General features: G+C 44.5%; 1 protein-coding gene across 1 annotated transcript in view; it reads left to right on the top strand.

Annotated features, from left to right (window-relative positions):
• LOC123491378 (brevican core protein-like) overlaps window positions 1-11,078 on the top strand; it is a 29,167-nt gene extending 18,089 nt beyond the window's left edge. Inside the window, exons 7-14 of the mRNA XM_045221940.1 lie at window positions 462-1,997; window positions 3,031-4,038; window positions 6,724-6,831; window positions 8,025-8,183; window positions 8,758-8,840; window positions 9,002-9,146; window positions 9,607-9,789; window positions 10,518-11,078. Coding sequence (XP_045077875.1) covers window positions 462-1,997; window positions 3,031-4,038; window positions 6,724-6,831; window positions 8,025-8,183; window positions 8,758-8,840; window positions 9,002-9,146; window positions 9,607-9,789; window positions 10,518-10,645 — 3,350 coding nt within the window. The 3' untranslated portion in view covers window positions 10,646-11,078. The remainder of the gene's footprint in view (window positions 1-461; window positions 1,998-3,030; window positions 4,039-6,723; window positions 6,832-8,024; window positions 8,184-8,757; window positions 8,841-9,001; window positions 9,147-9,606; window positions 9,790-10,517) is intronic.
• The last annotated feature ends 7,171 nt before the right edge of the window (window positions 11,079-18,249 follow it).

Genomic DNA, 18,249 nt, shown 5'->3' with positions numbered 1-18,249 from the left:
ATTTTATCAAATAATGTAAAAAAAAAAAAAAAAATCTATCTATCTATATATATATATACTTAAATGGGTCCTAAAATTCTAATTACATAGCTAGATGATCCATGGTATGACCATCTTAAAATAATTCCATATGTTAGCTTAGTAGCCCCCCCCCCCTCATTTCAGAGGTCTGTTTTGTACTGGCCTAATTAGTAATTAAAAGAGATAGTACAGTACTTACTTCAGAGGTCTGTTTTGTACTGGACTAATTAGTAATTAAAAGAGATAGTACAGTACTTACTTCAGAGGTCTGTTTTGTACTGGACTAATTAGTTGTAACATATATAATATAGGTTTTATTATTGCAAGAGATTTGTTGGATTGCATGCTTCCATGGATTATTTTGTGTTGAATTGCAGAGAATGTGTTTGTCTAATGAATGGACATAAAACTGTCTCCTGTCTACCCCCTGTTCTTCTCAGGTAATGGGAATCCTCACACTGATGCCCCCATGGACTACATGGCCACTGAACCAGAGGACATCGGACAAGATATTGTCGTTATTATGGAGCCTGCCGAGGAGCTCCATCTGAGCCAGGATCCAGAGCAAATGGAGCGAGAGGCCCAGAGTGTCCTGGAATCCCTCCCTGTCTTTCAGTCAGCTCCTGCTCGGGAGGACCTGCAGGGGACTCCCCCTACTGCCATGTTAAGCACAGAGGTCCCACTCACCCGTACAGCCTCCACCCAGGACCTCCTCCAGCCCTTTGATGAGACTTCACTTCCTGTAGAAGAAGACTACCACTCCCAAGATCCTACTTCACTACCCAACACCTCCAGTGAGCCAGACTCCCTCTCCGAAGGAGACTATCATTCCCAGCATCCTACTTCACTACCCAACACCTCCAGTGAGCCAGACTCCCTCTCCGAAGGAGACTATCATTCCCAGCATCCTACTTCACTTCCCAGCACCTCCAGTGAGCCAGACTCCCTCCACGAAGGAGATTATCACTCCCAGAATCCTACTTCACTACCCAGCACCTCCAGTGAGTCAGACTCCCTCCACAAAGGAGACTATCACTCCCAGCATCCTACTTCACTTCCCAGCACCGCCAGTGAGCCAGACTCCCTCTCCGAAGGAGACTATCATTCCCAGCATCCTACTTCACTACCCAACACCTCCAGTGAGCCAGACTCCCTCTCCGAAGGAGACTATCATTCCCAGCATCCTACTTCACTTCCCAGCACCTCCAGTGAGTCAGACTCCCTCCACAAAGGAGACTATCACTCCCAGCATCCTACTTCACTTCCCAGCACCTCCAGTGAGCCAGACTCCCTCCACGAAGGAGACTATCACACCCAGTATACTACTTCACTACCCAGCACCTCCAGTGAGCCAGACTCCTTCCCCGAAGGAGACTATCACTCCCAGAATTCTAGTTCATTACCCAGCACCTCCAGTGTGCCAGAGTCCTTCCACGAAGGAGACTATCACTCCCAGCATCCTACTTCATTACCCAGTACCTCCAGCGTGCCAAACTCCTTCCACGAAGGCAACTCCAGTCTCTACCGGCTCGAGCTGGAAACGACCCCAGAATTCCCAGAGCCGTCCTACGAGCCACACAGACATTACCAGCCGATGCCAGAGATTAACCCGGAGGAACCCGACTACCAGCAGTCAGGATCTTCCAAGCACTTCCAGCCGATGCCAGAGACCAACCTGGAGTTGGATCAACTGGAAGCCAACTACAGCACAACAGCAGGTAACCAGAGTCATCGGGAGAATGCACAAGAGACTACCACAATGACCTTTGACCCCATAGAGAATGCTACCGAGGCACATGACCCCACTGCAGAGAGGAGGCACAAAGAGGCGATTGTGGGAGAACCTGAGGAGACATCCATCTCGACTGAGTCCCCGGTAGAGCTTGATCCCCACCCAGTCTGGTCTACACTCTCCCCCCACGGAAAGGCAACCTCAGTGTGGTTGCCCCTGGATGGATCTGGAGATGTGTCCCAAGGTATGGCTAATGTGGCCCCCAATTCCTCATGTACTTTGGGCTATAGCTTTATGATACATGACATTTAATATTTTTTGTATTTTGTATTTATTAGGATCCCCAATTAGCTGCTGCCGAGGCAGCGGCTACTCTTGCTGGGGTCCAAACAGGAATCAACACAGCAAATAAAATACATAATGTACATAAATATAGATAGCACTACATTTACATTACAATTCAGCCATTCAGCAGACTCTCCCATCCAGAGCGACCCACAGCTAGTGCATTCATCTTAAGATAGCCAGGCGAGACAACCACATATCACAGTCGTATCCCAACCACGTATCACATACATAATACAATACATAATACAATGCAAAATACAATACAAAATGCATAGAAATGTCTGTGTGTCTCTTTATAGTCCCCGTCATGCCGTAAGGTGTTCTTTTATCTAATTTTTTTATCTGGTTTTGTTTGCTAGCTTGAGTTACCTGGGGTGGCTGAGAGTTCCATTTAGTCATGGGCCTATTTAATACTGTGTGTTTCCTAGCCTCAGTTCTGGACCTGGGGACTGTGAAGAGACCTCTGGTTGCATGTCTTGTGTGATACCGATGAGTGTCCGAACTGTGTGTCAACTGCTTGAACAGACAGTTTGGTATCATCAACAGAAAGACCAATAGTGATGCAGTCAACCTCTCCTCAACTTTGAGCCAGAAGAGATTGACATGCATGTCATTGACATTCACCCTCTGTGTACATCTAAGTGTGATACGTGCTGCATTGTTCTGGACCAACTGCAATCTGCCTATTACATGAAAACCTGCTTGTTATTTTAGAAGCAAGTGTATTTTGATCATACTTGAAAATAGTGTATAATGTAAAAATAAAATAAATAATATCTTCGATGTTAGACGTTTTTGATCTTATAGTTGTTACAGATGTTACTCCTAACTCCTTTTCTCAAAAGTATGTACTTTGTCATTGTAGGGCTGTGTAGAACTTAAGACTTCATAATCATCCAACAATAATGTATATTGTACCTTCTTTACAGAGATAGACCTAGGTGTCCACCAGGGAATCCACACAGACAGATCCCCCACCTCTGAATCCTCTGACTTCACCCCTCAAATGTCTGCCTCCCCTGGAGCCACCAGCATCCCCAGTGAGCAGCTGACAAGCGTTCCGCATTCAAGCAGCATCTCATCTGGACTGGATCATTATGAGGAGCTGGGACTGGATGTGTACTCCACAGTAGCTGTGTACTCCACAGTAGGCCATCCACAAGGAACCTCCCAGGGAACTTCCTCCGCTAGGCCGGAAGGCAGCACCATTCTAGATTTCGAGGGTATCGTCATTCCAGAGAGATTGGAACCTTTAGGAGAAGTGAAGCTGACACTAGGGGAGTCGGATGAGGAGCACCTGGGGTCTGGAGAGGGCATAGCCACGACAGAGTCTCCAGACCTCTCCACCACCTCCCAGCTGCCTGTCGAGTTTACCACAATGGGCTATCAAACAACAACCATGTCCAGAATAGAGGTGGATCCCACAACCATGGACCCTGAAGAAGATAGAAGTGGACATGAGCCAGGCACTGATGAACCATCCCTGGGAGAAAAAGTTACCGTCTTCCCCCTTGAGTCGCAAACAACTAGCTGGGATCTGCACCGCTCCACCTCTGCATCCCAAGAGTCTCAGGAAGACCTTGAATACAGCGGGGAACCCCCATCCACCTCTTCCCAGACAGAGCTTCCAGACTCCTCAGCAGAAACTGATCGGTTTGGGTCAGACTCCTTGTCCACCTCAAGTACGGATCCCACCGCTGCCACTATGTCCACATCCACCATGTACACATCCACAGAGTGGGCCACACAGACCTGGAGCCCCACCACCTCCACCACACCAGGTCCCCCAGAAACATCTGAGCCGGAGAGGGTGACAGCTCTTATGCCCCCCGTGGATGAGGGCCGGTTGGATCTGGAATTCGGCTTCACCCAGCCGCCCACCCTGCTCATCTTGCCCAATGAGAGGGCTGCTGTGGGCAGTGCCAGGAAGATTTCAGGTAACACTCAAGCCACCCTAACCAGCCTAACCGCCCTCTTGCTGCTCGACAAGGCGATGCACTAAATCCCGGCCTCTCCCACCCCAAGCTGCCTTGCTCCATTTTCTGCAAACAACCACCCTCCCAACGGCTCCCCCCTCTTCGTCTGTCTCACTGTTTGTCTCAGCAGCCCACTCCCCCTCCTCCCCCTCCTTCCCCCTTAAAGAGCACCCTGCTCTTTGTGATCCCCAGGAATTGAGCATTGACAGATATATGGGACAACTCCCTTTTGACATTTGTCAAACAAACCAGTCTTGCTGTGCATGATGTTTTTGTCACTCAAAGATTGACTTCTGTGAAGTACTGTATTGCCCAGACACACCATTTCTGTGAAAGAGAATTGCGATGCTTGATTTTCTCCCCCTATTCTTCCTGCCAGAGTGATGTCCAACTTGCACCTTCACCGTCCTGAATGTTTCTGCATTCAAACAGTCAATTTCCTCTTACCAGGGGCCCATATTAGTTTGAGCACAATTCCAAGTTTAAAAAAACAGTGTTATTCATCCAGACAAACATTTGTCCTTGCATTGTAACTCCACTAACTCTGAATGTAACAGCACTGATTCCCAAATGCAACACCACTGACATTTTATTGGCAAAGAATACAGATATTATTGATTTAATAGAGGGACAGTATCCCAATTATAAAACGTCAGCAACTTTTTAAACTAACTCAGCAGGTATTGAGTTAGTATATAGTAGATATATAATAGAATGTATGGCGAATAATGTCACTTCTATAACCATAATAAGGGAATGTCCAGCTTTCAAGTCTTGTAGACATGTAAATTACATCTAATTAGAATATTTGTAATGTTATTTGGGGTAAAAATGTCTGTAATACCATTAATCTCTCAGTGTAACAGGACATACCATTTGAAAAATGACAATGACCTCCTAGATGGCGGTCTGATCATAGTTTCTTCCAAAACGTTTAAACATTTGTAATGAGTAAGAGTTTCTAAATATAACATGGAAACTATTGAGGCTGGTTTATTGTTTGACGCTAAAGTAAAATCAGTGTGGCATGATTAGTGCCATGTCATCTAATATAAAATGGGTCTTTGCAGATTGTGATTGTATAGATGGAGAGTCAGAACCAGCATATCACAAGCACAGCTAACAGCATGGATTATTCTTTAAACATGTGTGCTTTCTCCTCTAAGGAGTTAACTCAAACATGATGGCCCAATCCATAAAACCATTCAACCAACAGACCATAAACCAGCCTGTTGGATAACTTGCACAGAATTGTATAAAATGCTACATTTGCCGTCTCATTTTAGTAAATGTGCTTTTACACAGAGAAGTAACCATTAAAGGTGAAAATCAAAATTAGAGGACATGGCCTTTAATTTTAGGTTTACTTTCTCACTGGTGCTTTACTTTCCAGACAGATTAGGTAGAAATTGCCCTAACCACTGACACAGCATCTGATATTTCTTTATCCGCCTAATGGTTAAAATAGGGGGTTGGGTAATCTGATCCTACATCTGTAGTTAAGGACAACTTCTACCTGAAGCTTTCTCTACACAGGTGATGCCAGATGCAGGCTTTGTGAGCATTGTTATCAACTCAATATGTGAACTTTGGTTCCATCTACTGGCTGATTGTATGTTCATCTAAAGGAAAGGAGAATATGGAGGTAACTTGTGGAATAGACACCAGCTGGAATGCGGTTTTAACCAATCAGCATTCAGGATTAGAACCACTGGTTGTAGTCGGATACATGTGTGCTCCAGTCTGACACAAGAGGCAATGTGATACTTTCAGGTAGATTATTTTTGGTGGTCTTATTTTCATACCTAATGTCTAAGTCTCACTCTCTCACTTCTGGTTCCAGCCCAGGTTACATTTATAGTAGATTGCAGAAATACCACTAAGGTATGAGGCATCCATAATGTGTCATAGTTCATTTTTACAATTATCAGCAATCTTAACACTGTACTTTGGTAATATGTTCCGGACCAAAATATAACATCTACACAGAGATGCATGCAAAAGTATACCCAATGGAAAACATCATGAGAGGTTAATTGTAGGTAATCTATTGCCGATAAAGACAGTATTACTAATTCCCTTGCACCCTTTATCACATCACCTTCATCATCACTAAATGTCTAAGTATCACAACACTGAAATCATCATCATAATTGTAGACAGTGATAGAAATGGCTTACTCATCCTCGCCAGAGAGGGCGTAATTACCCTGAGAGTTAATAAGTACTTGACCTGGTGAATAGTCAGGGAGTCATTCAAGGTTACGGTGATATCTTCAGCAGACATGACAAGGACTATGGTCACACTGAGTTCATTGAACATCCTTCGGGCAGGAGATGCAGCACCTGATTGGGCAGCCTTACAGACCTTCACCAACCTTGCTTTTTCTTTACATAATCTCTAAACTCTGACTTCAACTCTTTTATCATCATACTCATATTTTAACCACGTTAAATATTGTTCTCTTTATCCTCTTTGCTGCAGCTACCCTCACTGTTTTCTACACACTAGGCTATAATCGAATGATATTATCATTGTATTATTTTTACTACAGTGCAACTTTACTATTTACTATTAGTATTACTACAGTAGTAGGCTGCATATGGTTATCAGAGCTGGCAGGACTGGCCTCTTGCTGTGTTTCAGATGCCTGTCTGGAGGACCCCTGTGCCAACGGCGGCACCTGCGTTGAGATGGGTGGGAGCACCACATGCCTCTGTTTGCCCAGCTATGGAGGTGACCTCTGTCAGACAGGTGAGCTCCTCATTCTTCTTGTAAGAGTGCTATTAAACAGTGTTATAATGCACCAGATGGCAGACTACTGGGTGGCAGGTAGTCTAGCGGTTAAGCGTGTTGGGCCAGTAACGGAAAGGTTGCAGGTTCGAATCCCTAAACTAACTATGGGGGGAATCTGTCGATGTGCCCTTGAGCAAGGCACTTAACCCTAATTGCTCCTGTAAGTTGCTCTGGTTAAGAGCATCTGCTAAATGACTAAAATGTAATGTAATGCACCACCACATTCAGTAATAATACTTTTGGGTTTGTATGTGCTGAAGCAGGTTAAGTCAGGCTCTGATGAGTGGAGCCACATTCCAGTCATCTTCGTAATAAAGAAGTAAAAGGATATATACGGCCAAAACATAAACAAAGTAACAGATCCTTCATTTTTTTGTTATTAGAAGGTAAGACAGTTGTACTAGTCTAGTTTACTAGTACTACGCTATTAATAACTAGTAGTACTATTAACTCAATCAATCAAATTGAAATATTACACACTGTGGCGTTAAGAGCCCATTAATCTCAAAGAACCACCTTGTTCGAAGAGGACAATCCAAGAATGGCTGTTCCATCCCTGATCCCAACTCTAGAAAGGACAAAACCTTGCTTTTGGAACAATTGTCCACCTCAGTTCAGTCTGACGCAGCCTTTTCTTTGAGACCAGCTTGCTATGCCACCGTGTTCCTGTCACACAGATTTAGGGATGAGAAAATTGAAATTGAAAGAAGGCGAAATGAAGTGTTCTTTAGATGGATGAACCTCATGGATCTATATGCTCAGTGAATCAGGGAAACTGTCTTTGTGGGTTAGAATCATCTAGTTACAGAGTAAGGCCAGGATTCAATCAAATACAATTTTCCTGGCATTCGCGGAGATCACATTCACGTCAACACTGTGAATGTTGGCTCAAGCTTAAACAATTTCCTTCAAAAGTCAAGTGTATTGCACTTGTCGATAATGCATCTTAGATTGAATCCCGAGCAAGGTCTTAAGGTAGTTTCGTTCGGGTCACCTCATTGTTTTTCATCAATACCACCTCTTCTCTCTCTTTCTTGTTCAATGGTCAGAAAAGCTAAACGGATCTAACCTTTCCCTCTTAATCGTCCAAATAAAATAATTACATCTAGTAAATCTCTCCCACCCTCCCTCCCTCTTGTTCTGTCTCTTAGACCTGGAGCAGTGTGGGGTGGGCTGGCAAAAGTTCCATGGGAACTGCTACAAGCACTTCAACCAGCGGCTGATCTGGGAGGTGGCGGAGCAGCACTGTCGCATGGTGGGGGGCCACCTGGTGTCAATCATGACCCCTGAGGAGCAGGACTTCATTAACAGTACGGTGGGAGTGGTGACAGCGAGCCACCAAACTTCCTACTCCACCTTTTCTCTTTCATTGATAGGCAACTCCATTTGTTAGCATAGCGTACCATTTTACAGCACATTAATACATTGGAAATATAGCAGCTAGCTCTCAAGGGTTTGTGTGTGCTATTTATTAGCATAGGAAGGACAAATGTCATGACCCTGCTGTGCGGAAGTGCTACATGCAAATGCTAATCTGGGTGATTAAAGAGGTAGTTCAGCAAAATTACTAAATCAATTAGATGAACACTTACTTTTAACCAGAGTGACAGGCTGTGTACTCAGCCACTGTCACAACTGCTGACATTAGCATTAATTACCAAAAACACAATGGGAGTGATGGGGGGCCGCTTTAGCATGTTCTAAATTACGTGGCCACATTACCTCCAAGTAACTTCATGCCCAGTCAATTGGCAACACAAACCCTGGCAGAGTTGTTGATATTCGCAGTGGAAGCACAAACACAAAGGTCTACTGTATAACTTCTTCGAGGAGTGATAGGCCTACTGCTTGAAAAGCAAATAAAATGGCTTGTTCTATCCACAGATAACTATAAGGAGTATCAGTGGACTGGACTGAACGACAAGACCATCGAGGGGGATTTCCGCTGGTCCGATGGTAACCCATTGGTGAGTCCAGACAGATTGGTTTGACATAGAAAAAGTACTGTGTCAAAACATGTCCACAGGATGACATGCAGCTACAAAGACACAGGAACACAAGACACAAGACATTAGCTCCCATGCTTATAAACTACTACAGGTCTGTATCTCTCACCTTGTCTTCACAGCTCTATGAGAACTGGTACAGGGGCCAGCCTGACAGTTACTTCCTGTCTGGAGAGGACTGTGTGGTGATGGTATGGCATGATGCCGGGCGCTGGAGTGACGTGCCCTGCAACTACCACCTGGCCTACACCTGCAAGAAAGGCACCTGTGAGTAATGGACATGATTTTACTACAAACAAGCACCTATCTACCAGTTCCTTTACATACCTGTAACTACCTCTGTGCAATAGATTATATTGCTATACAGGCAATAGGTCACAGAGGTAGTTAACTTAGAGGTATGTAGAAGTAGTAGTAGATGTTTAATGCTCACATTCAATACAGTCCCAAACTAGTGTAACGCTCAAAACTTAACTGTATTGAATGTGTACATTAGGACAAATAATCGTTTAACTTTTCATTTGACATTTTAGTAGACACTCTTATCCAGAGCAACTTACAGTTAGTGAGTGCATACATTTTCATACTGGTCCCCCGTGGGAATCGAACCCACAACCCTGGCGTTGCAAGCGCCATGCTCTACCAACTGAGCTACACAGGACTTTCATGAATGTGTTTTTGATTTAGAAGACATTATCACCTACAGTCTTTGTAACTCCTCCCACAGCTTCATGTGGCCCTCCCCCCAAAGTCCGGAACGCATCTGCGTTTGGCAAAATTCGCCAGAGGTACGAGACAGACGCGGTTGTGCGCTACTACTGTGCCCAGGGCTTCCAGCAGAGACAAAACCCTCTGGTCAAGTGCCTGCCAGGTGGCAAGTGGGAGGAGCCCCAGATCCTCTGCATCGCTGGTATGAACAGTTCTATGACCAGCCCACCTATCTCTAACCCATGACCATGTTCCATTACAGTTCTGATTTTGCTAAATATGACTCAAGAACAGTTATTGGGATACAGTTCATCTCTCGTGACAGACTGTCAGCAAGGATCTGCCTCACTAAAGAAATACTGAAGAATTGTGATTTAGTACATCAGTGTCACTGATTCTTTTGAAGAATGAAGGAGATGCTTAAGAGTGGAGACGGGGTTTTTTAACCGGAAAGTTAGTTGTTATTCTGTAGTGGGGAGTTGCTGAATCTGATTTAGCTCTGGAGGAGAACATCTATCTTTGGGTTCAAAGCCGGGATTCAATCAGTCGCATTGTCAACAAGCGCACTGCACTTCACTTTTAAAGGTAGTTTACACTTGAGCCAACATCTGCAGTGTTTACTGCGAATGCAATCTACACAACCGTCAGGGAATTGCCTGTAGAAGACACAATGTCGATTGTCGACAGTGCTGTGCGCTTGTTGAAATGTGCCTTTCATTGAGTCCCGGCCTAAGTCAAGGCAATGCCATAGCGGCAGGCAAAGCCAACCCAGAAAACTAGCGGCTAAATCAGACAATGTTCTCACTCTGGACATTATGTGGGAGGGACAAGATAGATGTATGAAAGTAATGTACGTATGACACTGCCTTTTTATCCAACAGATTTGTCAGAAGTCTTTATTTTCAACTTTGTGTTGGGGTTTCCTTTCAGGGGCAGGAAGCACAGCACAGATAGCAGGAGTAACATCACCAACCACAGGAAACCAGGAGCTGGCTGAAGAGGAATCACAAACAACAAAGAAAACGCTTCAATACTGGGACATCAAGTGGAACTTTTAAATTCCATACCATGTCCCATTACACTTCAATAGTTTTCTTTCCTCATTGACCAGAGATCTGAAATGGCTGAACATGTGAAGGCAATAGGGTGATATTGAAGGAAAGGAGACAAGGAAAGAGTATTGGGACACATGGTCAGTCAGGCATAACCTCTTCCATTCCTACTCTCCTCCCCAAAGCACATCGATCTGAATCTGTTGTTGGAATAGCCTGGGCTTTAGGGTCTCTTGTAGCCCTACATAGGATGCCATGAATTGCAATGGTGTGCTAGAACGCGGAACCCGGAACATATTCCGTGAAAAGTCCTTAGGCTTTCAGAAAATCCTATCACTGAGGCATATCTATAAACCCTAACTCCTTGTCCATCCATCTGAATTGTACAGTATATATACAAAAGTGTGTGGACACCCCTTCAAATTTGTCTATTCGGCTATTTCAGCTACACCCGTTGCTGACGTGTATAAAATCGAGCACACAGCCATGCAATCTCCATAGAGAAACATTGGCAGTAGAATGGCCTTACTGAAGAGCTCAGTGACATTCAACGTGGCACCGTCATAGGATGCCACCTTTCCAACAAGTCAGTTCTGCAAATTTCTGCGCTGCTAGAGCTGTCCCGGTCAACTGTAAGTGCTGTTATTGTGAAGTCTAGAAAGGTCTAGGACCAAAAACAGCACAGCCACAAAGTGGTAGGCCACACAAGCTCACAGAACGGGACTGCCGAGTGCTGAAGCGCGTAGGGCGTAAAAATCGTCAGTCCTCGGTTACAACACTCACTACCAAGTTCCAAACTGCCTCTAGAAGCAACGTCAGCACAATAACTGTTCGTCAGGAGCTTCATGAAATGGGTTTCCATGGCCGAGCAGCCGCACACAAGCCTAAGATCACCATGCGCAGTGCCAAACGTTGCCTGGAGTGGTGTAAAGCTCGCCGCCATTGGACTCTGGAGCAGTGGAAACGCGTTCTCTGGAGTGATGAATCACGCTTCACCACCTGGCAGTCCGATGGACGAATCTGGGTTTGGCGGATGCCAGGAGAACGCTACCTGCCCGAATGCATAGTGCCAACTGTAAAGTTTGGTGGAGGAGGAATAATAGTCTGGGGCTGTTTTTCATGGTTCGGGCCCCTTAGTTCCAGTGAAGGGAAATCTTAACGCTACAGCATACAATGACATTCTAGATGATTCTGTGCTTCCAACTTTGTGGCAACAGTTTGGGGAAGGCCCTTTCCTGTTTCAGCATGACAATGCCCCCGTGCACAAAGCAAGGTCCATACAGAAAAGGTTTGTCGAGATTGGTGAGGAAGAACTTGACTGGCCTGCACAGAGCCCTGACCTCAACCCCATTGAACACCTTTGGGATGAATTGGAATGCCGACTGCGAGCCAGGCCTAATCACCGAACATCAGTGCCCGACCTCACTAATGCTTTTGTGGCTGAATGGAAGCAAGTCCCCACAGCAATGTTCCAACATCTAGTGGAAAGCCTTCCCCAGAAGAGTGGAGGCTGTTATAGCAGCAAAGGGGGGACCAACTCCATATTAATGCCCATTATTTTGGAACGAGAAGGTGTCCACATACTTTTGGTCATGTAGTGTATAATGTGTCGCTATCTGTAAAGAAACCGTATTAACCTAACTTTTCTCCAAACTGGCACCTAACTCCAGCTGTGGTAGACAGGGGTAGGATACACGGTAGCTCGTCTTGAGTGCTGTCTACCACAGGCGGAGTCTGGTGCCGGTTTGGAGAAAATTTGGTTCAGATGGTTTATTTACAGATATCCACACATTGTACAATCCAGAAGGACGGACAAGGAGTAATGGATTATAAATATGCCTTCAGTAGCAAGATATTTGGAAACCGTAATGCCTAAGGACTTTTCACCAAATATGTTCCGGGCTCCACGTTATAGCGATCTAGGATGCCATTGCATTCAATGTATGGCGTCATATGTAGGGCCAGGTCTTTTGCTGGTTTTAAACAGGCCTCAGCACGCTAACGGTGTTCAGTGATTTCATCTGCATAATTTATCAATCAATCAATGTTTATTGACTATTATTGGCAAATCAGCTTTATAAATCCACCCATCATATTTTCAACAACAGCTGGTCTGTTTGCAATTCCATTCATATTCCATCAGCTAGGGATTACCTGGGGTCTGTTCAGGAGGGTGAACATTACAGAACGTTCAGATAGAAATGTATTGTGTAGAACAGACATGATTGTCCAGCCTGGCCTCAGAGCCGTATGAAATATACTTTATCTATTTCTGAGCACCTCCAAGACGTATGATACCTACTAATGGTCTAGTTACTTGAGACAGAAACTCAAGTAAGGAAGTTGGTCGGGGAGGATGGGTGGGCGTAATCCGCGACAGTCTAGCAATCCAAGGTTGCATGTGCGAGTTGCATCAGGGACATCTGTAGCATTTTAGCTAACCCTTCCCCTAACCCTTATTCTAAACTTAACCTGCTACGTAAATTCACCTAACCTTTGTCGTTTTAGTTCTCCTAACCTTTGCCGTTAGTTACCCTAACCGCCCATGTAAATTCTCCCTGTAATTCTCCTTTGTTGTTACAGCGCAACAAGCAACCTGGCCTCAGATATTTGTATGTTTTGTACTACCGGGTAAGACCTATGACACTGTACGTCCTCTAAATCGAATGATATTGTACGACCACTATTCCATTTATAATGTAACGTAACGCATCATACTAAATAGACTGTCACAGATTTACGTACAGAATAATATGAATTTCCCTGAGATCACGTTGGATTGCCTGTGGACTTGGTAACGACTGTAGTTCTATTAGTAATATTTCTACCTGCAATGTTTTTGAACTTTTTATCTAACTGAGTACACTCCAGGACAGGTGAGTCATTATAGGGATGTTTGGTTGAGTGTCAGGGAAGAAACACAACAGACTCTGTGGTCCATATCCAAACCTGTCTCACGTCACAACCTCTAGGTCCTTTGAGTCCCCTTCATAGAACTGAAAGGACTGGATAGGTGTACGGAATATGGTGGGAACTCCGCCAAGCCTACCAGAGGGCTAGGTGTGGCTGTTACCACATTGCTGAAACCAATCCAAAGCTTTCAGATCCACGAGGTGACTTAACAAAGTCTTTAGAATAGAAGCAATGGTTGGTTTGGGGCAGAAAATCCCTGCACTCCTAGGAACCCATATCAAGTTTTGAACTCAGCATTATTTCCATCTCAACCATCTCACAACCATAGGCCTTCTTAGACTTTTATCATCAACAGACTTTATATGAAATGTGGTGCTAACGCCCTTGCCTATGATACATGCATGAAGTACGTTTCATTTTTTTAAACATAAAGAATCAAAATGGCACCTTTGTGCAATAGGATTTTAGAAAATAAAACACGTTTATAAAGCGAATTCCATTATCAAACTAGAATTTATATTTCACAAAGTGGTTTATTTATTCACTCTTAACTATTTTGGGGTGAAAACAGCTAGGGTGAGTAGCATGAAATTGTTTTTACCAGGGTGACAATGCCTTTACTGTACGTATCAATGATATTGATTAGATTTTGTTTCAAAGTATGGTTTAATTACTGTCCACTCTTCCCTCTGATAGATGCCCTACATTTTACTGACACAGTCCTATTAAAAGCTTTATGTTGTAATAAAGTTTTGTAGAATAAAGCAAGGATTTAATGAGTATTAACCACACAGCCATTTTCTGAAATATTTTATTTTGTTCTTTATTTACTGATTTTCTAAGTATATTTTACAGTAATACTCTTCATTATAAACAAAATAAAATTATAATGTTTCTGTGACTGTGTTTGTGTTTGTGTGCCTATTTAGTTGGTGTGGAGCATCAACAGTTGAGAGGGAGTCAGAGGTTCAGGTGCATAAAATGGTGGAATTTATTTAACAGTCCAGGTGATGATGAAGACTGTATCCAGAGGTTGTATTTACACTGAACAAAAATATAAACGCAACATGTAAAGTGTTGGTCCATGAAACGAGCTGAAGTATATGATCCCGGAAATTTTCCCATACGCACAAAAAGCTTTTTTCTCTCATTTCGTGCATTTTGTCCACAAGGTTATTCATCCACCTGACAGGTGAGGCATATCAAGAAGCTGATTAAACAGCATGATCATTACACAGGTGCACCTTGTGCTGGGGACAATAAAAGGCCACTCTAAAATGTGCAGTTTTGTCACACAACACAATGCCACAGATGTCTCAAGTTGAGGGAGTGTGCAATTGGCATGTGGACTGCATGAATGTCCACCAGAGCTGTTTCCAGACAATTGAATGGCCTCACAACCGCAGACTACGTGTATGGCGTCGTGTGGGCGAGCGGTTTGCTGATGTCAACGTTGTGAACAGAGTGTCCCATGGTGGCGATGGGGTTATGGTATGGGCAGGCATAAGCTATGGACAACGAACACAATTGCATTTTATTAATGGAAATTTGAATGAACAGAGATACCGTGACGAGATCCTGAGGCCCATTTTCATGCCATTTATCCGTCGCCATCACCTCATGTTTCAGCATGATAATGCACGGTCCAATGTCGCAAGGATCTGTACACAATTCCTGGAAGCTGAAAATGTCCCAGTTCTTCCATGGCCTGCACACTCACCAGACATGTCACCCATTGAGCATGTTTGAGATGCTCTGGATCGACATGTACAACATCGTGTTCCAGTTCCTGCCAATATTCAGCAACTTCGCACAGCCATTGAAAAGGAGTGGGACAACATTCCACAGGCCACAATCAACAGCCTGATCAACTCTATGTGAAGAAGATGTGTAGCAATGCATGAGGCAAATGGTGGTCACACCAGATACTGACTGGTTTTCTGATCCACGCCCCTACCTTTAAAAAAAAAGGTATCTGTGACCACCAGATGCATATCCGTATTCCCAGTCATGTGAAATCCATAGATTAAGACCTAATTTATTTATTTCAATTGACTGATTTCCTTATGAACTGTAACTCAGTAAAATCTTTGAAATTGTTGCATGTAGCCTGCTGTTTAATCAGTTTCTTGATATGCTTGATTTTTTATCTTGCCCATTGATATTCTTGATCTTGCCCATGTCAGGTGGATGGATTATCTTGGCAAAGTAGAAACGCTCACTAACAGGGATGTAAACAAATTTGTGCACAAAATTTGAGTGAAATACGTTTTTTGTGTGTATGGAACATTTTGGGGATCTTTTGTTTCAGCTCATGAAACATGGGACCAACACTTTACATGTTGCGTTTATATTTTTGTTAAGTATATAATAATCTGCTTGGACTGGCTGACCAAGATTTCAAAACGGAGATGGTCCTGAACTCTGCAAGTTAGTTGTCTCCTGGGCACATGTACATACAACACAGTCCTGCTTTATCTTGGCCAGGTCGCAGTTGTAAATGAGAACTTGTTCTCAACTGGCTTACCTGGTTAAATAAAGGTGGAAAAAAAAGGATTTCTCACATAGATCATCTTAAATCAGGTTAGGTTACAGACCAGTTAACTAGGCCTTAGACCCCTAGATTTAGCGAGCATATTAATATTTGCAGGCTAGTTATTGGTTTCGTAACACTTATGTGTAACATCTCTATTTTTATTTTAGTCTTGATGATGCGCACTGGGTGAACTTTGAACAATGGATGTACATTTGTGATTGCATTTCCTTCACCAAACGCATGCCTAGTGCATAACCTTTGCCCCTATTTCTTGAGAGAACACGTCGCCATAGGCCATGGGTAGTCTACAAACAGCCAGGGGAAGCCCTCGACACATGCTGGCTGACATGCGGCCAGGGGGAAGAGGTTATTCCAGGCTCCTCTAACAAATATATTAATAGGATACAAAGTGCCAGGGGAAGCCACATCCTATTTTACAGACGATCAGGGGGAAGAGAATTTATTCACCAGTTTGTTCTGGTAAAGTTCCAGGTTCTCCCAATTTCTCCTCCAAATCTCTCTCAGGCTTCCCCTTTAACACAAAGAAACAAACAAAGGCCATCTGAGAGGCTTCTGGCCTACCTCTCCTGGACTGACCATCATACTGATTGCCCACCCCTGAGTCATTATCAAGGCTTCCTGGCAGAACACATCCCCTAAACCGTTGCTTCTGCCCTCTGGGGATGGAGTGTGAAAGGGTATCATGGAGAAAGTTTGCTAACGGGGGAGGTGCTTAATACGGCTATACAGCCTGCAGGGTTTTTCATACATTGCGTGGACAGGAAAAAATTACTTTGAGGGAAAAACAAAGGCAGAGGAGAATACTTCACGATCAACAACTCATGGTGTGATGTAGGACTGTACAAACCCTTAAGACTTTCTGCTTCCAAGCAAAAATGTAAGCAGGAAGTAGCCGTGGTAAGGTCTGTTCAACGCTGGTCTGACCAATCAGAATCTATGCTACAAGACTGCTTTGATCACGTGGACTGGGAAAAGTTCCGGGTCGCCTCCGACAATAACATCAACGAGTATACATACTCAGTCACGGGGTTCATCAGGAAATGGAGGATGTTGTCCCAACAATGACTATCCGCACATATCCCAACCAGAAACCATGGGTAAATAGTGACATCCGCGCAAAACTGAGAGCACGGACCAACACATTCAACTCCAGTCGGATTTCTGAGGATATGGATGGATACAAAAAGACCAGCTACAACCTCCGGAAATCTTCAAGCTTGTGAATACTTGCAAAGCAGCTGGCCCAGACGGCATCCCCAGCCATGTCCTCAGAGAGGACTGGAGTGTTCATGGACATATTCAACCTCTCCCTGTCCCAGTCTGTGGTCCCTACATGCTTCAATATGTCCACAATTGTCCCTGTACCCAAGCAAACTAAGGTAACCTGCCTAAATGACTATCGCCCTTTAGAACTCACTTCTGTCATCATGCTTCGAGAGGCTGGTCAAGGACCACATCCAGCTCCACCTTACCTGACACCCTGGACCTACTCCAATTTCAACACCATAGTCCCCTCCAAGCTTGACACTAAGCTCAAGGCCCTGGGTATGAGCATCTCACTCTGCAACTGGATCCTGGTCTTCCTGACAGGCAGACCCCAGGTGGTGAGGGTAGGCAACAACACCTCCGCCACACTGATCCTCAACACGGGAGCACCCCAGAGGTGTGTGCTCAGCCCCCTCCTGTACTCCCTGTACACCCACGACTCCAACACAATCATTAAGTTTGCCGATGCCACGACGGTGGTGGGCCTGATCGTCGACGAGACAGCCTACAGGGAGGAGGTTAGAGCACTGGCACAGTGGTGCCAGGGAAACAGCCTCTCCCTTAACGTCAGCAAAACCAAGGAGCTGATCATGGACTTCAGGAAATAGGGGGAGGAGCACGCCCCTATTGTCATCGACAGGGCTGCAGTGGAGAGGGTCATAAGCTTCAAGTTCCTCAGCGTGCACATCACAGAGAACCTGACATGATCCAATCACACCACCACTGTGATGAAGAAGGCACAGCAGCGCCTCTTCAACCTCAGGCGCCTGAAGAAATTCGGAATGGGCCCTCGGATCCTAAAGAAGTTCTACAGCTGCACAATCGAGAGCATCTTTACTGGCTGCATCACCACATGATACGGCAACTGCACCAC

Source organism: Coregonus clupeaformis, chromosome 8, assembly GCF_020615455.1.
Source record: "Coregonus clupeaformis isolate EN_2021a chromosome 8, ASM2061545v1, whole genome shotgun sequence".
NCBI lineage: Eukaryota > Metazoa > Chordata > Actinopteri > Salmoniformes > Salmonidae > Coregonus > Coregonus clupeaformis.
This window is presented reverse-complemented; position numbering and strand designations above follow the sequence as displayed.